This window comes from Leucopleurus acutus (genome assembly GCF_964270905.1).
Source record: "Leucopleurus acutus genome assembly, chromosome: 8".
In the NCBI taxonomy this organism is placed as follows: domain Eukaryota; kingdom Metazoa; phylum Chordata; class Mammalia; order Artiodactyla; family Delphinidae; genus Leucopleurus; species Leucopleurus acutus.
The window spans coordinates 32,246,849-32,273,138 of record NC_139151.1 but is presented as its reverse complement, the minus strand read 5'-3'; the positions used below and the strand labels follow the sequence as shown (position 1 = coordinate 32,273,138).

The 26,290-nt window shown below is 40.0% G+C and overlaps 1 protein-coding gene across 1 annotated transcript in view; it reads left to right on the top strand.

Annotated features, from left to right (window-relative positions):
- The window catches only part of CEP126 (centrosomal protein 126), a gene marked incomplete at both ends in the record, with an annotated part of 179,163 nt that overhangs the window by 134,585 nt on the left and 18,288 nt on the right, over positions 1 to 26,290 (top strand). The window contains one exon of the mRNA XM_082844103.1: positions 24,899 to 25,016. Within this exon, the coding sequence (XP_082700229.1) occupies positions 24,899 to 25,016 (118 nt within the window). The remainder of the gene's footprint in view (positions 1 to 24,898; positions 25,017 to 26,290) is intronic.

Here is a 26,290-nt window from a genome sequence, read left to right as displayed (position 1 = left end):
AGTATTTATTCATCTCAAAGGGAAAAAAGTAATCTTATAGGAAAGGAGACCCTGGCTGCTATCACTTGAACCACATGATGAAGATTAAAATTACTAGTAAGAGAATATGTCAATATGTTGTACCCCCTAATATATCACACTGAGAAGGGTACATTACTTCTGTGGCCCCCTTCCCCAAAATCTATAAACTCAATAATCTGGAGAAACACATCACACAAACTCAGACAAATTGAGGACATTCTGCAAAATGCCTGACCAGTACTTTACAAAATTATCAAGGTCGTGAAAGGAAAGGAAAAACAAAGGAACTGTGACAGATTAGAAGAGACTAAAGGACAGAACAAAATGTAACATTATTATCTTGGGTTGGACCCTGAAACAGAATAAGGACATTAACGAAAGGAAAAATTAAGGAAAAAACTGTTGAAATCCTAATAAAATCTGTGGTTTAGTTAATAGAATTTTACAAATGTTTGTTTCTAAGTTTTAACAACTCTACCATGGTGATATGAGATGTTAACATTAGGGAAAGCTGAGTAATGGGTATGTAGGAACTCTCTGTACTGTCATGACCACTTTTCTGTAAGTCTAAAATGATCTCAAAATTAAAAGTTAAAATGTTTTAAACTCTTAAAACGTTTAAAAATTTTTGTTGTACCATACATCCCAATTTTTGGTTCAGAACAAATGTCACTATAATTATATAAAACAGTAAAACATATGTTTAATAGTTTGCTTAAAAATATATTAATCACGTATGTATGCCATTTGGATATGGATTATACAGAGTAACATTCCTACCCATAGGAACTGATCATTTAGATAATCTGTTTGAAAGCCATATTACAAGCCCAACATCAGTGACGCTGTAGAAGAAAAATCTCACTCTTGCCAAAGTAGTAGAAGACGCTCAAGGTGCTTAATAACAAGGCTGTATTCCCCACTGCATCTGCAGGGGCAACAAAGGTAAGAACTCTTTGGATGGGAAATACTGTGAGAGGCTTTTTTTTTTTTTCGGTACGCGGGCCTCTCACCGCTGCGGCCCCTCCCGCCGCGGAGCACAGGCTCCGGACGTGCAGGCCCAGCGGCCACGGCCCACGGGCCCAGCAGCTCCGCGGCATGCGGGACCCTCCCGGACCGGGGCACGAACCCGCGTCCCCTGCATCGGCAGGCGGACTCCCAACCACTGCACCACCAGGGAAGCCCTGTGAGAGACTTTTTGAGGCCCATGGAGTCTGATCCCCACCAGCCCAGGCTATCGCATCGCACAGCAGGGGCTTCACTTTACCTTCACCAAGGTCCTCATGCTCTCAAGCCCCCATTTGCTTATGCCATATGTCTTATCAAAATGGCAAGAATAAACTTCTTACAGCCATAGTGGGGGGAAAAAATCCATTAAGCGCTGGTTATTTGAAAGAAAAAGAAAAGTCTACACGCCAAGAAAAAAATGCTTTTATCTTGCAGTAAAGATCTTTATCTAGTAATAATATGCCAAATCTTGTGCAAAGCTCTTTACATGCAGGACCTCATCTAATCCTCCTAGCAACCCAGTGAGGGAAGTACTGTTGCTGTGTCCATATTTCAAATGAGGGAACTGAAGTGAAGTGAGGTTGAGTAATGTGCCCAAGGTCACAAAGCCAGAAAAAGACATACCCAGGACTCAAACCAAAGTCTATTTGATTTTAGACCTTACTTAACCCTTGTAATGTACAACCAGGTCTCTTTACAGAGCAGAATTTCCTAGATGACTATGAGTATGGGCACATCTATAAGATTTAAAACAAGCTAAAAATACTTTTTAATTTTTTTGCAAGCATATCTAAAGTGAACATATAACAAAAACTTTTATAAAAAACTACGTATACCGCTTGGATGGAGAATTGTTTAATTTGCCACATGAGTACTTGGGGCATGTTGAAACTTGACTGATTTCTTTAGCTTTTGTAGATCACAATGGAATGTACTAGGCATCCTGTCTTCTTAATGCTAAAGGTGTCAGGGTTGTTAACTGCTAGCCAAACATAACCACTTTGCCTACTTGGCTACTGTAAGATAGGGACAGAAGAACAAAGATTATTTAGTCTCAGCTGTGTATTGCTAAAGTGAAGATCATTCCCCAAGGTGTCATGGGGGAAATATCAGGGAAAACTAAATTATCCTCCAAAATTCATTACCCTTTCCTTTTCTTATTTGGCAAAGCCTAACTCTCCCTCACCATCAGCAAGTCAAAGCATCCTGTCTTTCGTTTAGATGCTTTTTAGTGGCATGTACAGGAGAGCATAGAAGGATCAATGGAGAGACTATAGAGGAAATTATCTCATTACAGCATCTATTCAAAGCACTTTTATTTGCTCATTTATTAAATATGCATTTTAGGCACTGTCTATGTGATAATCACAACCACAGCAAGAGAAACAAAAATGAACAACACATCCTTTGCCTTCCAGCAGCTCAGTTTCCTAGGGAAAAGAGACATAAGTCATCAACTCTACGAGGACTAGACTTGGTTCCAAAGGAGTGGAACGGAGAAAGCACATGCTTGCACTTAACTTTGCCTGGGAAAGTCAGGATTTTGGAGTTTGAGGTGTAAATTGGGGCTCACCAGGCAGAGAGAAGCACAAACAATATCCCAGGAAGAGAGAACAGCATGTCCAAGACAATTAGGAGTAGTCAGCATGACCACAGCTCAGCTTGAAATCTGGGGAGTGGCAGGATATGAGGCTGGAAAGGCAGACACAAGCCAAACCGAAGTGAATAACTGACTGCCTTGTGTTATCACCCTTGTCTTCTTACTAAATTATAGAACATGTCTTATTCGTCAGTATATCCCTAACTCAGTGTATGCCATGTGATAGGTCCTCACATACCATTAAACTAACAGTCCAACATAAAATTACATGTAATTTTATGTTTATCATAATCAGTTGTAAAACTAGGTCGAGTTGTATTAAGTTGTACTGTCTGAGATTTTTTTTTAAAACTAATGTAATATACTGCCCTCTAGTGGTTAGGAGACAATGGGCTTTCTATCACAATGAATGCCAGTAGCTTTTACCCTTTAAAATCGGGTGCTGGTTGTTTTCATGTCTTGGCTATTGTAAATAATGCTGCAGTGAACATGCGGGTGCAGATATTGTTTTGAGATAGTGATTTCATTTCCTTCACATAAATACCCAGAAGTAGAATTGCCAGATTGTTTGGTAGTTCTACTTTTTATTTTTTGAGGAATTTAACAGTTGCTTGGAAGTTAACTAAATTTATTGTGGTAATTATTTTGCAATATATACATTATTTTGTACACCTAAAACTAATACAATGTTATATGTCTATGTAAATTATATCTCAATTAAAAAAACAAAACAATGCTGGTTACAACCAATAAAATATCTTCACTCACTGATAACTTGCAACCTAGTTTGAAGATCAGTGATTTCTGACAACACTTGTTTTATGTTAATATATTGCTTTATATAGAGAAAGAAAAACCAGGAAATCTATGCAACAGAATATTAGCAGTGGTGGTTTCTCAGTAGTATATTTTTCACACTATATTTTTCACACTATCTACTTTGTACATTTATTTTTTTATCAGATAAGCCAAAAAATTAAGAGCAAATGAGAATGTCTTCTTTGATAAAAGTGTACACATGAGAGGCTAAAGAATGCCCCTTAAAGTCTGCCTTTCCAGAGTTCCGATGAAGCTGAATTATAGATCCTATAACAGTTTTTCCACATTGGAGACTGAGTTTGCTTGTCACATAAGCAACTTCCAGGGCATTCTTTAAACAAATATTCCTGTAGCTTCAGAATCAGAAGAGGAGTAACTAATCATAAACTTACTTTATTTCTTCCTGTTTATGAGCATCAATGAAATAAACTCTGCAAGGACTTCCTTGAAAAGATTACATTAGAATAACTTTTGTTCTGTGGTTGGTGCTTTTGAAAACAAAGTATAGTAAAGCACTATTAATACTGTACTACAGAGTGGTAAACTATGTAAGCAAAAATACAATATTGAAGGGTTGCCTTAATGATTGTTATTGCTTATATTTCCTAAAAGTTGGGTTATGAGCCAAAAAATACTTATTAAACACTTAAAATAGTTTTTAAATCTCTTCTCCATTTTTAATATTTTATCCTTATACTTTATTGCTTATGTAGTAGTTGTCATAATGCCTTTCTTCTAGAGATTTTTATAATGCCTAGATACTAAAATTAGAAGTTTGAGTAGTAAACATTTAAAGAACTTAAAAGAAAGAGAGAGAGAACTTTACACATCCTCTACTCCTAACCCATATTAGTGATAAACTCAAGTACCTTTAAAATGGCATTGGTTAAGACATTAACATCTATGAGTCTAATAACCATCAAAATAAAACTAGTATTGCCTTTTTGGTTTCTAGAGTCCAGCAAATAAAGAAAAGAAAAAATATTTATCTACAGAAAAGTGAGAGCTTTGTAAGTTACTGCATTTATTGGAAATCAACTCAAAGCTGTGTGATTTATTTATGTATCAATATATATTCACTCAGTACAACTTTGTTGAATACCTCTTAAATCACCTCTGTGCTTAGGACTGGGGACTCCAATAGAGATCAAATACAATCTCCGTCAATAAATGTGTAGCCTATGAGATGTTAAAAGCTGGTAAACAAGGATTTAGCATAAAGTGTGATAAATGTTACAATAAGAGGAACAAAGTTTATACTGCAATCACATAGGAGTATCTAACCCAAACTTGGGCTGTGAAGGCAGGCATCCTGGAGAATGTGACTACTACTTTGAAACCTGAAGGGTGGGTTAGGCAAGCAAAGATGAAGAAGAAAGAAGGGGTAATTCGGGCCTTCTTGAGAAACAGCCTATGTCAAACTCCGCCCACTTTACCTTTGTTTCATAAATCTCCAAATCCAGATACTGAGAGAGCTTCCAGGCAAGAACAATTGAACACACAATTTACCTCTGTTCCTTCCTGAACCCAACTTAAATGACAATTAAGGGATAAAAAAGAGAGAGACCAGGGGAGAAGACAGCATCAGACCTTTGAAGGTCAGAAAGCAGGTAGTCAAGTGGTAACTGACTTGGATGACCAAAGAAAGCTAAAACCTATGCTGCAGTGGGAGAAGCCTAAGAGCAAGCCAGTCTGTCCTGCAAAACCACAGAAAAAGCTCGGGTTACCTGGGGTAAAGGTGAGGCGGATGCAGGATGAGTTGAAAGTCTGTTTAAGAAGCAGTCAGGGCTTCCCTGGTGGCGCAGTGGTTGACAGTCCGCCTGCCGATGCAGGGGACACGGGTTCGTGCCCCGGTCCGGGAGGATCCCACAAGCCACGGAGCGGCTAGGCCAGTGAGCCATGGCCGCTGAGCCTGCACGTCCGGAGCCTGTGCTCCGCAACGGGAGAGGCCACGACAGTGAGGGCCCGCGTACCGCAAAAAAAAAAAAAAGAAGCAGTCAGACCCCACATCCAATTCCCCACACCGTACAGGTAGGCACCTCCTCTCCCTTTGCAAAAGCAGGAGCATTTAACAAAACTAAGGATATAGAAGAGAGCTCTTCAATCTGTTAAAGGACATTTAATAGTTGCTCTGATACTCGGCTGAGACTCCCCCTTCAGGCCTAAGTAGTATTTCCTAGCTGGTGGGAGTGTCGACAGCTGGCAGCTCTCATTTGAGCCATTCTCCAGACAATGGCCTCAGGCCAAGAGACTCCTCACATAGGGTCACACCCAGTCCCTGAGGGCAGCCCTTAGCCAGTAACTGGTAGATGTGGGATATAAAGGCCAGGCCTCTTTGCCTCAAAGTAGGACAATTCTGAAAGGCATGACTATACTCCAGCAAGAAACAGAAAATATAACTTTTTTGAAGAAAAGATGCCATTTACAACAACGACAAAAATTTAAAGTACCAATGATGAATCTTTAAAAAGATATGCAATGGGGCTTCCCTGGTGGCGCAGTGGTTGAGAGTCCACCTGCCCATGCAGGGGACACGGGTTCGTGCCCCGGTCTGGGAAGATCCCACATGCCGCGGAGCGGCTAGGCCCGTGAGCCATGGCCACTGAGCCTGCGCGTCCGGAGCCTGTGCTCGGCAACGGGAGAGGCCACAACAGTGAGAGGCCCGCGTACCGCAAAACAAACAAACAAACAAACAAATAAAAAGATATGCAAGCCTTTTCTGGAAAAATATATATGTATAATATTGAAAGACATTTAAAAAGAAATAAACAGAAGGATATACCGTGTCATTGGATTTGAAAACACACTACCATACAGATGTCAGTTCTTCCCAATGATCTTAAATATTCAATGCAATTCCAGTCAAAACACTAAAGGGCTGCTTCTGGAACTTGACAAGCTGATCGGAAAATTTATGTGAATGAGGAAAGACACAAGAATAGCTCAGATACACCTGTATAAGTGGAAAAACATGGAGATACTTGCTTTACAAATAACAAGATGTAATAGAAAGTTCTTATAATTAAGACAATATGGTATTGGCACAGGGATACATATAAAATCAGTGTAACAGAATAGAGAGCCCCAAAATAAACCCATGCAAACAAAGAGGCCTGATTTATGACAAAGCAGGCATTGCAGATCAGTGGGGGAAGGATAGAAATGACAATCATGGGTGTGCAGTGCTTAGATTTCCCTTTGTAAGTAAAAAGAACAAAGACTGTCGCTCATCATCATACAAAGGGTTAAGATGCAACACAGCAACAGTGCACCCGAGGGGAATTCAGGATGGGAAAATCAAGATGAAAGTTCTGTGCTTTGGATATTTGGACCCCTAGATAGTTAAGGTGCATATCTAAGGGAGAATTTCAATGACCCCAGATTCTTGCATCATCCTACAGTAGAAAAGCACTAAAATCATTAACTTGAGATGTCTGTATTTGTGAATAGCAGTAATGTTTTATCAAGATGTATGCATGACTACATGTACTTTCCAGCCAAAAAATTCATGCGTATACTAACTGGCTCCTCCCCTACCTCTTTGGAGCAGTCCCCTCAGACCTACTGAGAGGCTGTTTCCCGGGCTATAGTTCTCAGTAAGATCCCTGAATAAAACTTAACTCACAACTTGTTTTTCTTTAAGTTGACACCTTTGACCCAGGGAGGATATTGGCTGAAGCCTCTACCTGGGGTAGCTTCAGCATCCCCACAGTGTTCAAACCAATGCCTCACTCCCCCAGGCTCTTCCCTGTGACTGAGTAGTGAGTGGACTAAAAGAGGACTGTTCTGGCCCAATGGGGACTCGTCCAGTGGGCAGTCTTTGCTGACAAGTGACTCATTAGCGTGGGCAAGACTTTCTTAAAGCTGCTTCTTCCTTCCTTCTTTCCACATGATAATATCAAAACTTTCCTAGCTAACCCCTGCTCTTACCCCACATTAGCCTTCACAGGTGTTTCATCCTAATAAATCTCATACGTCTCCAATTCCATCATGGTATCTGCTTCTCAGAGGAACTGAACTGAATAGTTGGTACTGAGAAATGGTCCAAGAAAGCAGCCTGTAGAGGGAAGGCCAGATCACTCACTGGTTGGCAAGGAAAACCCCAACCTGAGTGGAATGTTGGCCGCAGATCATTCCTGGCACAAGATGGTGGCTTAACTGCTGAATATTTCACAGATAATGGCCTGGGGAAACATACCCAGTGGAGAAAAACAGGCTTACCAATGCAATAATTCAGGCCTTTAAAAGGCACAGGAGGGACCATACCTGCAAGGACAGTGACTAGTTTTTACTAAGTGAATGGAAGCCCTTCAGAGGGTTAATGCAAAACTTAGGGCAGTTGGCAAACAGTTAAAGGCTAAGTGTGAGAACCAACGTGTGCTTGTTGTGGTACTTCTTTCAAAGAGGTCCTTCTCTTCCTGCAGTGGAAGAAGACACAGCTAAGGAGCAATCACAGGGCTTAATATGTAGAATGGGGAGCTGCAGAGGTGATTAAATGCTATGTTACACTAAGGTATCAGAGCATTTAGTGAAACATGGGATGGGGGACATCTGGGTAGATGTCCCCCAGTATTGAGGCTCAACAGACACCCAGCTCTGTGCCCATTCTCTTACCATCAGCCCCAGACTACAGAGGGGAACCAGCACTGAAGTTCTTAGTGATGCTGGTCCCTCTCTCACCAGACAGATTCTTCTGGCATATCCTTCAGGCCTAGCACTTCCCTAGCAATATTGTGCTGGGATTTTGTAAGAGTTATCTGCCTGGCAGCCAGAAGAGGAAGTGGGGAAACTCTGAGGCATATTCATTGCTTTGTGGTGGAGAGACCTCAGTAGGGTCTTACAAGGGGTAAGTGCTAGCTCTTACAGAGGCAGGTGCTATCACTAAGAACTTCAATGCCAGTTCTCCTCTGTAGTCCAGGCCTAAATGTGGAAGAGGATGTCACAGAGCAGGGCTCATTAATAGTGATGGACATGATGAGCCCCCAAAGTAAGAGAAACCAGGTAGCAGCACTTAACTGTCAGAAGTCAGGGGACCACAGTTACCATGAAACCAGCAAGGTTAAAAAGGCAGCTGAGAGAACTTAACTGGCAGAGAGAGAATTAATAGAAATTTGGAGTTCCTAAGGACAAAATACCCAGGCACCCTTCAAGGGTACTACTTAACATCTTCAACTAGGGGTAAGAATGCAGGAGCAGGAGGCTGAGGACAGTGGTCCCAATAAAAAGTCACAATGCCTTGCTCAGTTCCCAGACCTGAGCCAATTTTCAGATCTGGAACCACTAAGTGAAAAGACGGCCAGGTCCCCAGGAAGAAGGACCCTGCAATACATTCAACAAATATACTGTAAATATACTGTAAAGATTCCCTCAGTCCTTGCCTAAAGGGACTATTTCAGTGAATATATACTGAGAAAAGGGGAATAAACCAAATATTAAGGAATATTGCACAGGATATGATTGTACCATGATCTTAAGCTACTAGAGTATATGATCTACTAAAACAAAGGAGTAAACGAAAGAAAAAAAGATATTAAATCTAAGAAACAGGTGGCTATGGTGGCCATGAGAATGCACCTGACAGCCCTCCAACTATAGGAGGATATTGACCAAGGGCCCTAGGTGCTGTGCTCGGAAATCCAGCCCAGCCCACACTTTCCATGCGGTGGTCCCAGTGAATGACTCCATTACTAAGGCAGGCTTATTCCTGGGAGACACAGGACTCTTCTGATGGGCCACTTGAAGTGGTTTAACCTTCCTTCCATCTACCCATCCTTCCCTGAGGGTCAGACTTGTCTTCTGTTTTGATGGATTCCCTCAGCCTCTCCCAGTTCCCTCTCTGTTTTTGCTCACAGGCATTTCATTAATAAATTATTGCTTATTTATTTATTTATTTTAGGCTGTGTTGGGTCTTCATTTCTGTGCGAGGGCTTTCTCTAGTTGTGGCAAGTGGGGGCCACTCTTCATCGCAGTGTGCAGGCCTCTCACTATGGCGGCCTCTTGTTGCGGAGCACAGGCTCCAGACGCACAGTCTCAGTAGTTGTGGGTCACGGGCCTAGTCGCTCCGTGGCATGTGGGGTCCTCCCAGACCAGGACACGAACCTGTGTCCCCTGCATTAGCAGGCAGATTCTCAACCACTGCGCCACCAGGGAAGCCCCAAATTATTGCTTATTTAACCCCATCTTGGCATTTAGTTCTTGGAAGACCCAGTGCCAATACAGGAAAAGTCTAAAAAAAAAAACCCTAGGATGATGGTAAAGGAAGATTCCAGCTGTGCACCAAGCATAGAAAGCAACCATTAAGACAAATGCAAAAGAGATGGCTGCAAAAACATAAACAGAATCGAAAAGCTACTATGTTTGATGTTATTTATTACTCTTCACTCTGGCAGAGTTAGAATTAGCAATAAATTACATTAAAAACTGAACAGAAAGTCATGATTTTTTAATAACAACCAAAACAAAAAGTTGAATAAGAAATAAATATGTTCATAGTATGCTACATAACAGCAGCAAATTGTATTTACATAGTAATTTATTAAATATTAATATAAAAAATTATAATATATTGGTAAGTACTTTACAGGCTGAAAGGAAAGGTGGTATGGGGAGAAGGGTAGAGAATGCGATAAGAACTACCGTAGGAAGTGAATATATCATATATAAACTGAAATATCAAGAATGACAGTATAGACATGTGGCTTAGAAATATTGAGGTAAATACTGAAAGAAAGAGCTAAAAGAATTAAAAGTGATTATCACTGGGAAGAAAGAATGGAGATGGGTGCTGGTAATTATTTCATAATAACACTTGTAGATTTTTAAGCTATGTGTAGCTTTGGTAAAGTTTAAATTAAAAATAATTATTAAAAATCAACAATTTGACAATTATATGTGGAATATATAAAGAGTTATTAGAAATCAACAAAAGGCAAGCACCACTATGTGAATAAACAAGTGATTCATAAAAAAACTGAAAATGTGAATTAAATGTAAAAACATTTTATTTAAGAATTAATTTAATTAATTAAAGTTTAACAAAGCTTATGAAATGACTTCTAGATTTATACCCAAGAGAATGTAAAGCATATGTCCACATAAAAACATGTACACAAATATTTGTATCAGCCTTATTCATAATAGCTAAAAAAAAAAAGTTGATGGACCCAAATGTCCATCAGCTGATGGATAAATCAAATGTGATATATCCAAATAACAGAGTATTATTCTGCAGTTAAAAAAAGAATGAAGTACTGATGCAAGCTACAACACGGATTATGCTAAGTGAAAGAAGCCAGTCAAAAAAGGTCACATATCACCTGAGGGGCCCGGCTGGCCGGAGGGGCCACGCAGAAAGCGCAGCTTCGGCTTCCAGAGGAATCTTAAATGCGCGGCGAAGCGGGGACTAGAAGAGCGCGGATAACTCTATGCTTAACTTTTTGAGGAACTGCCGACTATTTTCCAAAGTAACTGTGGCATTTTATATACTTACCTGCTTTTAAAATTTTACTGGGAGAAGGCGGAAGATGGCGGAAGAGTAAGACGCGGAGATCACCTTCCTCCCCACAGATACACCAGAAATACATATACACGTGGAACAACTCCTACAGAACACCTACTGAAGGCTGGCAGAAGACCTCAGACCTCCCAAAAGGCAAGAAACTCCCCACGTACATGGGTAGGGCAAAAGAAAAAATAGAGACAAAAGAATAGGGACGGCACCTGCACCAGTGGGAGGGAGCTGTGAAGGAGGAAAAGTTTCCACACACTAGGAAGCCCCTTCGCGGGCGGAGACTGCGGGAGGCGGAGGGGGGAGCTTCGAAGCTGCGGAGGACTGCACAGCAACGGGTGCGGAGGGCAAAGCGGGGAGATTCCCGCACAGAGGATCGGTGCCGACCGGCACTCACCAGCCCGAGAGGCTTGTCTGCTCACCCGCCGGGGCGGGCGGGGCTGCGAGCTGAGGCCGGAGCGCAGGGAGAGGACTGGGGTTGGCGGCTTGAACATAGCCTGAAGGGGTTAGTGCACCACAGCTAGCCGGGAGGGAGTCCGGGGAAAAGCCTGCACCTGCCGAAGAGGCAGGAGACTTTTCCTTCCCTCTTTGTTTCCTGGGGCGTGAGGAGAGGGGTTTAAGAACGCTGCTTAAAGGAACTCCAGAGCCGGGCGCGAGCCGCGGCTAAAAGCGCGAACCCCAGAGACGGGCGCGAGCCGCGGCTGAAAGCGCGGACCCCAGAGACGGGCGCGAGCCGCAGCTGAAAGCGCGGAATCCAGAGACGGGCGCGAGCCGCGGCTGAAAGCGCGGAATCCAGAGACGGGCGCGAGCCGCGGCTGAAAGCGCGGAATCCAGAGACGGGCGCAAGCCGCGGCTAAAAGCGCGGACCCCAGAGGCGGGCGGGAGACGTTAAGGCTGCTGCTGCCGCCATCGAGGGGCCTGTGTGCGAGCACAGGTCACTCTCCACACCCCTCTTCCGCGGAGCCTGTGCAGCCCGCCACTGCCAGGTTCCCGGGATCCAGGGACAACTTCCCCGGGACAGCGCACAGCGCGCCTCAGGCTGGTGCAAAGTCACGCCGGCCTTTGCCACCGCAGGCCCGCCCCGCACTCTGTGCCCCTCCGTCCCCGCCGGCCTGAGTGCGCCAGAGCCCCCAATCAGCGGCTCTTTTAACCCCATCCTGTCTGAGCAAAAAACAGACGCCCTCCAGCGATCTACACGCAGTGGCAGGGCCAAATCCAAAGCTTAGCCCTGGGAGCTGTGAGAACAAAGAAGAGAAAGGGAAATCTCTCCCAGCAGCCTCAGGAGCAGCGGATTAAAGCTCCACAATCAACTTGATATACCCTGCATCTGTGGAATACCTGAATAGACAACCAATCATCCCAAATTAAGGAAGTGGACTTTAGGAGCAAGATCTATGATTTTTTCCCCTTTCCTCTTTTTGTGAATGTGTATGTGTATGCTTCTGTGTGAGATCTTGTCTGTATAGTCTTGCTTCCACCATTTGTCCTAGGGTTCTATCCGTCCATGTTTTTTTTTAATTTTTTTTCTTAATAATTAATTTTAATAACAATATTATACTTTACCTTCGTTCTTTCTTTCTTTCTTTCCGTCCTTCCTTCCCTCCTTTAGAGAACGAATCATCCCAAATTGAGGAGGTGGTCTCTGACAGCAAGATTTAGGATTTTTCCCCATTTACCTCTTTTAGTGAGGGTGTATGTGTATGCTTCTGTGTAAGATTTTGTCTGTATAGCTTTGCTGCCAACATTTGTCCTAAGGTTCTTTCCGTCCCTTTTTTTTTTTTTCTAAATAAGAATTTTTTAATTCAATAACTTTATTATACTTTATTTTATTTTTACTGTATCTTCTTTCTTTCTGTCTTTTTTCCTGCTTTCCCTCCTTCCTTCCTTCCTCCCTCCCTCCCTCCCTCCTTTCTTTCCTTCTTGCCTTCTTTCCTTCTTTGCTTATTTCTTTCTTTCTTCCTTCCTTCCTACCCTCCTTTCCTTCTTTCTTTCCTCATACTTCTACTAATTCCCTCTACTTTTTCTCCCTTTTATCCTGAGCCGTGTGGATGAAAAGCTTTTGGTGCTCCAGCCAGGAGGCAGGGCTCTGCCTCTGAGGTAGGAGAGCCAACTTCAGGACACTGATCAACAAGAGACCTCCCAGCTCCACATAATATCAAACAGCGAAAATCTCCCAGAGACCTCCATCTTAACACCAGCACCCAGCTTCACTCAACGACCAGCAAGCCACAGTGCTGGAAAACCTATGCCAAACAACTAGCAAAACAGGAACACAACCTCACCCATTAGCAGAGAGGCTGCCTAAAATCATAATAAGGCCACAGACACCCCCAAACACACCACCAGACGTGAACCTGCCCACTAGAGAGACAAGATCCAGCCTCATCCACCACAACACAGGCACTAGTCCCCTCCACCAGGAAGCCTACACAACCCACTGAACCAACCTTAGCCACTGGAGACAGACATCAAAAACAGGAGGAACTACGAACCTGCAGCCTGCAAAAAGGAGTCCCCAAACACAGTAAGATAAGCAAAATGAGAAGACAGAAAAACACACAGCAGATAAAGGAGCAAGATAAAAATGCACCAGACCTAACAAATGAAGAGGAAATAGGCAGTCTACCTGAAAGAGAATTCAGAATAATGATAGTAAGGTTGATCCGAAATCTTGGAGATAGAATGGACAATAGATTGGACAAAATGCAAGAATCAGTTAACAAGGACCTAGAAGAACTAAAGATGAAACAAGCAACGATGAACAACACAATAAATGAAATTAAAAGTACTCTAGATGGGATCAATAGCAGAATAACTGAGGCAGAAGAACGGATAAGTGACCTGGATGATAAAATAGTGGAAATAACTACTGCAGAGCAGAATAAAGAAAAAAGAATGAAAAGAACTGAGGACAGTCTCAGAGACCTCTGGGACAACATTAAACACACCAACATTCGAATTATAGGGGTTCCAGAAGAAGAAGAGAAAAAGAAAGGGACTGAGAAAATATTTGAAGAGATTATAGTTGAAAACTTCCCTAACATGGGAAAGGAAATAGTTAATCAAGTCCAGGAAGCACAGAGAGTCCCATACAAGATAAATACAAGGAGAAATACGCCAAGACACATATTAATCAAACTGTCAAAAATTAAATACAAAGAAAGCATATTAAAAGCAGCAAGGGAAAAACAACAAATAACACATAAGGGAATCCCCATAAGGTTAACAGCTGATCTCTCAGCAGAAACCCTACAAGCCAGAAGGGAGTGGCAGGACATACTGAAAGTGATGAAGGAGAAAAACATGCAGCCAAGACTACTCTACCCAGCAAGGATCTCATTCAGATTTGATGGAGAAATTAAAACCTTTACAGACAAGCAAAAGCTGAGAGAGTTCAGCACCACCAAACCAGCTTTACAACAAATGCTAAAGGATCTTTTCTAGGCAAGAAACACAAGAGAAGGAAAAGACCTATAATAACGAACCCAAAACAATTAAGAAAATGGGAATAGGAACATACATATCGATAATTACCTTAAATGTAAATGGACTAAATGCTCCCACCAAAAGACACAGATTAGCTGAATGGATACAAAAACAAGACCCTTATATATGCTGTCTACAAGAGACCCACTTCAGACCTAGAGACACATACAGACTGAAAGTAAGGGGATGGAAAAAGATATTCCATGCAAATGGAAGCCAAAAGAAAGCTGGAGTAGCAATTCTCATATCAGACAAAATAGACTTTAAAATAAGGACTATTAAAAGAGACAAAGAAGGACACTACATAATGATCAAAGGATCGATCCAAGAAGAAGATATAACAATTGTAAATATTTATGCACCCAACATAGGAGCACCTCAATACATAAGGCAAATACTAACAGCCATAAAAGAGGAAATCGACAGTAACACATTCATAGTAGGGGACTTAAACACCCCACTTTCACCCATGGACAGATCATCCAAAATGAAAATAAATAAGGAAACACAAGCTTTAAATGATACATTAAACAAGATGGACTTAATTGATATTTATAGGACACTCCATCCAAAAACAACAGAATACACATTTTTCTCAAGTGCTCATGGAACATTCTCCAGGATAGATCATATCTTAGGTCACAAATCAAGCCTTGGTAAATTTAAGAAAATTGAAATTGTATCAAGTATCTTTTCTGACCACAACGCCATGAGACTAGATATCAATTACAGGAAAAGATCTGTAAAAAATACAAACACATGGAGGCTAAACAATACACTACTTAATAATGAAGATATCACTGAAGAAATCAAAGAGGAAATCAAAAAATACCTAGAAACAAATGACAATGGAGACACAACGACCCAAAACCTGTGGGATGCAGCAAAAGCAGTTCTAAGGGGGAAGTTTATAGCAATACAAGCCCACCTTAAGAAGCAGGAAACATCTCGAATAAACAACCTAACCTTGCACCTCAAGCAATTAGAGAAAGAAGAACAAAAAAACCCCAAAGCTAGCAGAAGGAAAGAAATCATAAAAATCAGATCAGAAATAAATGAAAAAGAAATGAAGGAAACAATAGCAAAGATCAATAAAACTAAAAGCTGGTTCTTTGAGAAGATAAACAAAATTGATAAACCACTAGCCAGACTCATCAAGAAAAAAAGGGAGAAGACTCAAATCAATAGAATTAGAAATGAAAAAGGAGAGGTAACAACTGACACTGCAGAGATAAAAGAGATCATGAGAGATTACTACAAGCAACTCTATGCCAATAAAATGGACAATCTGGAAGAAATGGACAAATTCTTAGAAATGCACAACCTGCCAAGACTGAATCAGGAAGAAATAGAAAATATGAACAGACCAATCACAAGCACTGAAATTGAAACTGTGATTAAAAACCTTCCAACAAAGAAAAGCCCAGGACCAGATGGCTTTACAGGCGAATTCTATCAAACATTTAGAGAAGAGCTAACACCTATCCTTCTCAAACTCTTCCAAAATATAGCAGAGGGAGGACCACTCCCAAACTCCTTCTACGAGGCCACCATCACCTTGATACCAAAACCAGACAAGGATGTCACAAAGAAAGAAAACTACAGGCCAATATCACTGATGAACATAGATGCAAAAATCCTCAACAAAATACTAGCAAACAGAATCCAACAGCACATTAAAAGGATCATACACCATGATCAAGTGGGGTTTATTCCAGGAATGCAAGGATTCTTCAATATACGCAAATCTATTAATGTGATAAACCATATTAACAAATTGAAGGAGAAAAACCATATGATCATCTCAATAGATGCAGAGAAAGCTTTTGACAAAATTCAACACCCATTTATGATAAAAACCCTGCAGAAAGTAGGCATAGAGGGAACTTTCCTCAACATAATAAAGGCCATATATGACAAGCCCACAGCAAACATCATCCTCAATGGTGAAAAACTGAAAGCATTTCCACTAAGATCAGGAACAAGACAAGGTTGCCCACTCTCACCACTCTTATTCAACATAGTTTTGGAAGTTTTAGCCACAGCAATCAGAGAAGAAAAGGAAATAAAAGGAATCCAAATCGGAAAAGAAGAAGTAAAGCTGTCACTGTTTGCAGATGACATGATCCTATACATAGAGAACCCTAAAGATGCTACCAGAAAACTACTAGAGCTAATCAATGAATTTGGTAAAGTGGCAGGATACAAAATTAATGCACAGAAATCTCTGGCATTCCTATATACTAATGATGAAAAATCTGAAAGTGAAATCAAGAAAACACTCCCATTTACCATTGCAACAAAAAGAATAAAATATCTAGGAATAAACCTACCTAAGGAGACAAAAGACCTGTATGCAGAAAATTATAAGACACTGATGAAAGAAATTAAAGATGATACAAATAGATGGAGAGATATACCATGTTCTTGGATTGGAAGAATCAACATTGTGAAAATGACTCTACTACCCAAAGCAATCTATAGATTCAATGCAATCCCTATCAAACTACCACTGGCATTTTTCACAGAACTAGAACAAAAAATTTCACAATTTGTATGGAAACACAAAAGACCCCGAATAGCCAAAGCAATCTTGAGAACGAAAGAAGCAACTGGAGGAATCAGGCTCCCTGACTTCAGACTATACTACAAAGCTACAGTTATCAAGACGGTATGGTACTGGCACAAAAACAGAAAGATAGATCAATGGAACAGGATAGAAAGCCCAGAGATAAACCCATGCACATATGGACACCTTATCTTTGATAAGGGTGGCAGTAATGTACAATGGAGAAAGGACAGCCTCTTCAATAAGTGGTGCTGGGAAAACTGGACAGGTACATGTAAAAGTATGAGATTAGATCACTCCCTAACACCATACACAAAAATAAGCTCAAAATGGATTAAAGACCTAAATGTAAGGCCAGAAACTATCAAACTCTTAGAGGAAAACATAGGCAGAACACTCTATGACATAAATCACAGCAAGATCCTTTCTGACCCACCTCCTAGAGTAATGGAAATAAAAACAAAAATAAACAAATGGGACCTAATGAAACTTCAAAGCTTTTGCACAGCAAAGGAAACCATAAACAGGACCAAAAGACAACCCTCAGAATGGGAGAAAATATTTGCAAATGAAGCAACCGACAAAGGATTAATCTCCAAAATTTACAAGCAGCTCATGCAGCTCAATAACAAGAAAACAAACAACCCAATCCAAAAATGGGCAGAAGACCTAAATAGACATTTCTCCAAAGAAGATATACAGACTGCCAACAAACACATGAAAGAATGCTCAACATCATTAATAATTAGAGAAATGCAAATCAAAACTACAATGAGATATCATCTCACACCAGTCAGAATGGCCATCATCAAAAAATCTAGAAACAATAAATGCTGGAGAGGGTGTGGAGAAAAGGGAACACTCTTGCACTGCTGGTGGGAATGTGAATTGGTTCAGCCACTGTGGAGAACAGTATGGAGGTTCCTTAAAAAACTACAAATAGAACTACCATATGACCCAGCAATCCCACTACTGGGCATATACCCTGAGAAAACCAAAATTCAAAAAGAGTCATGTACCAAAATGTTCATTGCAGCTCTATTTACAATAGCCCGGAGATGGAAACAACCTAAGTGCCCGTCATCGGATGAATGGATAAAGAAGATGTGGCACATATATACAATGGAATATTACTCAGCCATAAAAAGAAACGAAATTGAGCTATTTGTAATGAGGTGGATAGACCTAGAGTCTGTCATACAGAGTGAAGTAAGTCAGAAAGAAAAAGACAAATACCGTATGCTAACACATATATATGGAATTTAAGGGAAAAAAATGTCATGAAGAACCTAGGGGTAAAGCAGGAATAAAGACGCAGACCTCCTAGAGAACGGACTTGAGGTTATGGGGAGGGGGAAGGGTGAGCTGTGACAGGGCGAGAGAGAGTCATGGGCATATACACACTAACAAACGTAGTAAGGTAGATAGCTAGTGGGAAGCAGCCACATGGCACAGGGATATTGGCTTGGTGCTTTGTGACAGCCTGGAGGGGTGGGATAGGGAGGGTGGGAGGGAGGGAGACGCAACAGGGAAGACATATGGGAACATATGTTTATGTATGACTGATTCACTTTGTTATAAAGCAGAAACTAACACACCATTGTAAAGCAATTATACCCCAATAAAGATGTTAAAAAAAAAAAAAAAGACCCATGTGGGACAGGAAGCTGGGAGGAAGGAGGTTTTGTATGGAAGGACTTTGTGGAGGTCATAGATAATGGTATGACAGAATTCAGAGGTAAAGGAAGTTGCAGAGTGTGGGTTTCCAGGCAAAAGAGACAGAGAGCTAGAGAGAAACACATGTAACACATGAGCAAAACTATCGGTCCGCAGAATCCAACCGCAGGTGTAATTCATGGGACAGTTTTACAGATCACCATGATGCCTAGTAGAAAGTGTCCACCACAAAGGCTACCTCTTCCAGAGAAGATTTTGGTTTGATGAGCAGTTGGACCAAGACTTGAAGTATATTCTAACCTTTTTTTCTTATGTATGTATATGTTTTGTAAATAATGGGCTCATCATTACACAGCTTTTTTTATCTGCTCTTTTTTGCCTAAAAATATAACAAGAAGCTCTTTTCAAATAATGCTTTATCAACTCTTTCATTCAGCAAATGTTTACTGAGCACATACTACGTGTCAGGTGCTGTCCTTGGCACCAAGGATACAGTGGTGACTATGACAGATTAAGTCCTCAGTCTCAGGAGATTTCAGCCTGGCGGAGGAGAAAATAAATAAATGATAAAGGGAGACTGAGAATGGCAGGGCTTGATAGGAGTTACATAAAGAATTCAGCAGAGTGATGTGATTGAGTGTCTGAGTCTACTTTCCATTGGATGGTTAGAGAAGGCCTCAGTGAAGAGGTCTTACACTGAGAATAACAAGAGCCAGCTATGCAAAACGAGGGTAAGGAATCACAGACAAATGGAAAGCTAGTGCAAAGGCTTAAGGCATAAAGAAGCTCAGACCATGTAAGAAACAGCAAGAAGGCCAGTGACTGAGTGTAGTGGGGAAGAGAGGCGAGGTCACAGCAGTTAGGAAGGCCTAGATCTCCCGACAGAAGTGAGAGGGGTTTGGAGTTCTATTCCAAATGTGAAGGGAAGCCATTGGAGATTATTTTATACAAAATGTGTGTGTGTGTGTGTGTGTGTGTGTGTGTGTGTGTGTGTGTGTGTATCAGCTTTTCTGAGGTATAATTTACTTACAATAGAATTTCCCAATTTTAAATCTACAACTTGACTACTTTTCATAAATATATACAGTTGTATAATCAATACCACAATCTACTGGGTTAGCCAAAATTTCGTTCAGGTTTTCCCATAACATATTACTGAAAAACCCAAATTAAATTTTTCATCAACCCAATGTGATATAAAACCTTTTCATCACTCCTAAAGGTTTCTTCTGTCTCTTTGCAGTCAATCCCCTCTCTCCTAACAACCACTGATCTGCTGTCACCAGAATTTTAACTTCCCTAGAATCTCATATCAAAGGAATCATGCAATGAAGACAATTACATAATTTGCAGGGCCCTCATTAAAAAAATTATTAAGAATTTCAAGGCAGCAAAAACAGAGCATTAAACCAAGCACAGGGCCCTTCTGAGCATGGAGCCCATGTGACTACACAGGTCAAACACCCCTGAAGCCTGCCCTACATTCACTGTGTAATTTTTTGGTGTCTGGCTCCTTTCACTTAGCACTGAGATTAATTCATGTTGTTGCATGGACCTGTGGTTTATCCCTTTCTGTTGCTGAGTAGTATTCCATTGCTTGAGCATGCCACAATTTATTTATCTACCAATGAAAGAACATTTGTACTGTTTCCAGTTTAAACTGCTATAAACATTTAAATACAAGTATTTATGTGAAGTCTTTTGAAGAGAAGTTTTTAATTTTAATGAAGTCTAAATTGTGAACCTTTTTCTTTTATGATTCATACTTTCTATCCCCAATCTAAGAAATATTTACCTAACCCAAGATAACAAAGATGTTCTCCCAACTTCTTTCAGAAGTTTCACAATTTTAGATTTTAAATTTAGGTCTATGCTCCATTTTGAGTTAGTTTTGTATGTGGTGCAAAGTATGATTCAAAGTCCTTTTTTAAAAAATTTAATTGATTTATTGGCTAGCTATGAGAAAGGAACTAACAATTTGCAAATATCCTTGGAGTCCTAAATTTGGTTAGCTGTTTTTTCTTTTATTGGCTTTTTTCTTTCAATTTATTTAAACTAAAACAAAACAAAAACAGTTCACCCATTTCTCCCACCCGCTTCATCCCCCACCTCTTGTCAACTGTTCTCTGCATCTATGAGCTTGGGGTTTTTTTGTTTTTTTTTTTTTTAAGATTCCACATATATGAGATCATACAGTATTTGTCTTTCTCTTTCTAACTTATTTCACTTAGCATAATGCCCTTGCATTTTCATTTTTCATTTTTTGAGAAACATCTATACTGTTTTCCATAGTGACTACAACAGTTTACACCCCCACCAACAGTGCACAAGTGTTTCCTTTTCTCCACATCCTTGCCAACACTACTTCTTTTGTATCTTTTCTTATACTCACCATTTTAACAGGTATAAGGTGATATCTCATTGCTGTTTTGATTTGCATTTTCCTGATGATGATTTCCTGATTTGCATCTTTTCATGTACCTGTTAGATATCTGCATGTCTTCTTTGGAAAAATCTCCATTCAGATCTATTGCCCATTTTTGAATAGGATTGTTTGCTTTTTGATATTGAGTTGTGTAAGTTATCTATATGTTTTGCTGAAGGTTGACGTGGCTGTAGCAATTTCTTACAATTAGACAACAATAAAGTTTGCCACATAGACTGATTCTTTCACAAATAATTTCTCTGTGAAATGCAATGTTGTTAGATAGCATTTTACCCACAGTAAAACTTCTTTCAAAATTGGATTCAATCCTCTCAAACCCTGCCACTGCTTTAGCAACTAGGTGAATGTAGTATTCTCAGTGCTTTGTTGTCATTTCAACAATCGTCATAACTTCTTCCCTAGGAGTAGATTCCATCTTAAGAAACCACTTTCTTTGCTCATCCATAAGAAGTAACTACTCACCCACTAAAGTTTTATCATGAGATTGCAGCAATTCAGTTACATTTGAATTGTCTCCACCTCTAATTCTAGTTCTTTTGCTATTTCCACCATGTCTGCAGTTACTTCCTCCACTGAAGTGCTCTAAGTCCCTCAAAGTCATCCATGAGGGTTGGATTCAACTTCTTCCAAACTCCTGTTAATATTGCTATTTTTACCTCTTCCCATGAATCATGAATGTTCTTAATGGTATCTAGAATGGTGAATCCTTTCCAGAAGGTTTTCAGTTTACCTTGCCCAGATCCATCAGAGAAATCACTTTCTGTGGTGGCTGTAGCCTTATGAAATGTATTTCTTAAATAACAAGACTTGACATTCAAAATTACTTCTTGATCTATGAGCTGCAGAATGGATGTTGTGTTAGCAGGCATGAAAACAACATTAATCTCATTGTACAAGTCCACAAATCCATCAAAACTCTTGGGTGGCCAAGTACATTGTCAATGAGCCGCAATTTTTTTTTTTTTTTGAGCTGTAGTTCTCAACAGTGGGCTTAAAATATCCAGTAAACCATGTTGTAAATAGATGTTCTGACACCCAGGCTTTGTTGTTCCATTTCTAGAGCACAGGCAGAGTAGATTTAGCATAATTCTTAAGGACCCTAGGATTTTCAGAATGGTAAATGGGGATTGGCTTCAACTTTTAGTCACCAGCTGCACTAGACGCTAACAAGAGAGTCAACCTGTCCTTCAAAGCTTTTGAAGTCAGGCATTGCCTTCTCCTCTCTAGCTATGAAAGCCCAAGATGACATCTTCTTCCAATAGAAGGCTGTTATGTCTACATTGAAAATCTGTTGTTTAGTGGAACCACCTTCATTAATTATCTTAGCTAGATCTTCTTGATAACTTGCTGCAGCTTCTCTATCAGCACTTGCTGCTTCACCTCACACTTTTAGGTTATAGAGATGGCTTCTTTCCTTAAAGCTCATGAACCAATCTCTGCTAGCTTCAAACTTTTCTTCTGTAGCTTCTTCACCTCTGTCAGCCTTCAGAGAATTGAAGAGAGTTAGGACCTTGGTGTGGATTAGGCTTCGCCTTAAAGGAATGTTGTGTTTGGCTTGATCTTTTATCCCAACCACTAAAACTTTTTCCATATCAGCAATAAGGCTATTTGGCTTTCTTATCATTCCTGTGTTCACTGGAGTAGCACTTTTAATTTCCTTCAGGAACTTTTCCTTTGTATTCACAACTTGGCTAGAGGCCTAGCTTTGAGCCTATCTCAGCTTTTGACATGCCTTCCTCACTAAGCTTAATCATTTCTAGCTTTTGATTTAAAGTAAGAATTCCTATCACTTGAACTCTTGGACGTCATTGTAGGGTTATTAATTGGCCTAATTTCAATATTGTTGTGTCTCAGGAAATAAGGAGGCCCAAGGAGAGGGAGAGCGATGGGGGAATGGCTGGTCCCTGGAGCAGTCAGAACACACACAACATTTATCAGTTAAGTTCGAAGTCTTATGTGGGTGCGGTTTATGGTTCTCCAAAATAATTACAATAGTAACATCAAAGATCACTGATAACAGATCACCACAACAAATACAAGAATAATTTAAAAGGTTGAAATATTGTAAGAATTTCCAAAATGAGACACAGAGTCATGAAGTGAGCAAATGCTGTTGGAAAATGGCACCGATAGACTTACTTGATGCAGGGCAACCACAAACCTTCAATTTGTAAAAAATGCAGTATCCGTGAAGTGCAATAAAATGAAGTGAAGTAAAACAAGGTATAATGGAAGCAAAAGTGGAAGCAGAGCGATCAGCTGGAAGACTATAGTACAAGTGAGAAATGATGGAAGCTGGGACTGGTTTTGAGCAGTGAAATGACAAGATCTCACTCTGGTTTTTGTTGTCATTTCCCTAATGGCTAATGATACTGAGCATTTTTCATGGGCTTATTTGCCATTTATTAACCATCTTCGGTGAGTGTCCATTTAAGCCATTTACCATTTTGTTTTTGTTGTTGGTTTACCTTTAGGTCCAATACTCACTACAGGGTTTTAAGCAGAGGAGTGACAAGATCTCATTGTAGTTTTAGTTGGCATTTCCCTAATATCTAATGATGTCAAGCATTTCTTTGCCATCCATTTAACATCTTTGGTGAAGTGCCCATTCAAATCTTTTGTCTATTTTGCTTTTACATTTAAGTCTATGATCCATTGGAGGATTTTATTTATTTATTTATTTATAGTATTTATTTATTTGACTTGCTGGGTCTTAGTTGTGGCACGCGGGATCTTCGTTGTAGAATGTGGGATCTTTTAGCTGTGGCGTGCAGACTTCTGAGTCACAACATTGGAGGATTTTAAAACAGAAGAGTGACAAGATCTTTTTACAAGATCATTTAGCTACTATGAGAATGGATTATAATGAAGCAAAAGTAGAATCAGAAAGATCAATTAGGAAGCTATTGTCCAAGGGAGAAAAAAGGGAGACTTGTACTGGCCTGAGAATAGGAGACAAGAAGAGAAATGGACAGATTTGGAAAGTTTTAGAAGTAGAATTGATAGAAACTGCTGGTACATTGGCTGTGGAAGATGGGGGAAAGACAGGAATTCTTATATTTGGGGCTTGAACTACAAAGAAGATGGAGAGGCTATTGACTAAGATGGAAAACATTAGAAAGTGGTGGAAGAAGCAGGAGAGGGAGGGGGCCTGTTTTGGCCATGTTAAATGTAGGTGCTTTTAGATATCCATGCAAGATGTTAAGGAGGCATTTGGAGATAAAAGTCCGGAATTTCAGAGAGAGATCAGAGTCAGGGAATTTTTTTTTTTATGGCCTGTAGATGGTATTTAAAACTAAAATAACTCTTATGTACAAAATTGTGTGTCCCACTCCAAATTTCATAGGTTGAAGCCCTAACCCACAATGAGATTGTAATTGGAGATAGAGCCTTTACGGAAGTAATTAAGGTTAAATGAGGTCATAAGTGTGGAACTCTAACTCACAGGACTGGTGTATTTATAAGGAAAGGAAGAGACACCAGGAATACACAGCTACTAAAAGATCAAGTAAACAATAAAAAAGAAACAGTAAGATTTAGAAACACTGGCAGTCACTAATAACATTGACAAGACAGTCTTAATGGATTAGTGCAGACCCAAGATTAACTAGAGCAGCTGGAGGAGAAAATGTGAAGTTAAACAGTGACTAAGACAAGTTTTCAAGATGTTTTGCTCTGAAGGGGAGCTAAGAAATGGGGTGGTAGCCAGAAGGTCATATGGAGTCCAAAGAAGTTTTTATGGGTTTGTTTTTGTGTTGTTTTTAGGATGGGAGATAATGGTGTATATTTGTGTGGAAGATCAAGTAAAGAATCAAGTAGAAAAAAAAAAGAATCAAGTAGAGTGAAAGAGCTAATACAGGAGAGAAGGAAACAAATGCAGGAGGTAAGTCCTTGAGGAAGTTGAAGGGGTAGAATCCAAGTGAAGAGTTTGAAGTTTGATGGGGGACAAGGCAATGTTGCTTCTATTAGGTTGACAGAGTTGATGGTGTGAAAATGAAGAGATTCTCTCTGATTGATTCTTTTTTTCTCATTCAAATACAAGGCAAGGTCACCAGCTCATGTGGGAATGCAAATGTAGAATTTAGGGGCTATCGGGGAAGGTGTGGTATAATTGTCTTAGAAAGTGGGAAAGTGAACATACTGGAGAAATTTCATAGGAATGCTCAGCAATGTTGAAAGTCCAGGGAGGAGTTTTTCCTGGAAGTCTTCTAGCTGACTTACCCTTCTATTTCAACAACATAAATAGACTTCAGATTTACCCTTAAACTAGGGACTGGAAATGCCTTAATTGAAAACGTTAAACCTCTACCCAATTTGAAAACATAGCTATGATTCTGTTAGCAAATAAGAAGGCAGGGTGGTGACTTTGGGGTAAGCAACAAACAGTATCTGCCATACATTGCCAGGTTGATAAGTGAAAAAAAAGGACATCATTGTTTTAATTTATACTTATTTCTTTGATTATTAGAAATTTTTTTAATTTTGGTTGGTCATTTAATATTTTTTCTTTTGTGAATTAGTTGTTCATATAATTTACCCAATTTTTCTATATTTAAGTTGATCTTTATGAGCATTTTATGTATTTTTTAAAACATTTTTTCATGTGGACCATTTTTTTAAAGTCTTTATTAAATTTTTTATGATATTGCTTCTGTTTTATCCTTTGGTTTTTTGGCCACAAGGCATGTGGGATCTTAGCTCTCCAACCAGGGATCGAACCCGCACCCCCTGCATTGGAAAGTGAAGCTTTAACCACTGGACCACCAGAGAAGTCCCATGAGCCTTTTATGTATTAAGGATAGTAATCCATAATCTATTTTATTTATTTCAAAATATATTTTCCAATTGTCATTTGGCTTTCTTTCTTACATGTACAGATGTTTCTAATTTTTCATATAAATCTGTCAATCTTTTTCTTTCTTTCTTGAGTATCATACTTAAAAAGAATGCCCCCACATTGGTTCAACATGGCAGAGTAGAAGGACGTGTGATCACTCCCTCTTGTGAGAGGACCGGAATCACAACTAACTGCTGAACAGTCATCGACAGGAAGACACTGGTAATCACCAAAAAAGATACCCCACATCCAAAGACAAAGGAGAAGCCACAGTGAGATGGGAGGAGCTTCCACAATAAAATCAAATCCCATAGCTGCTG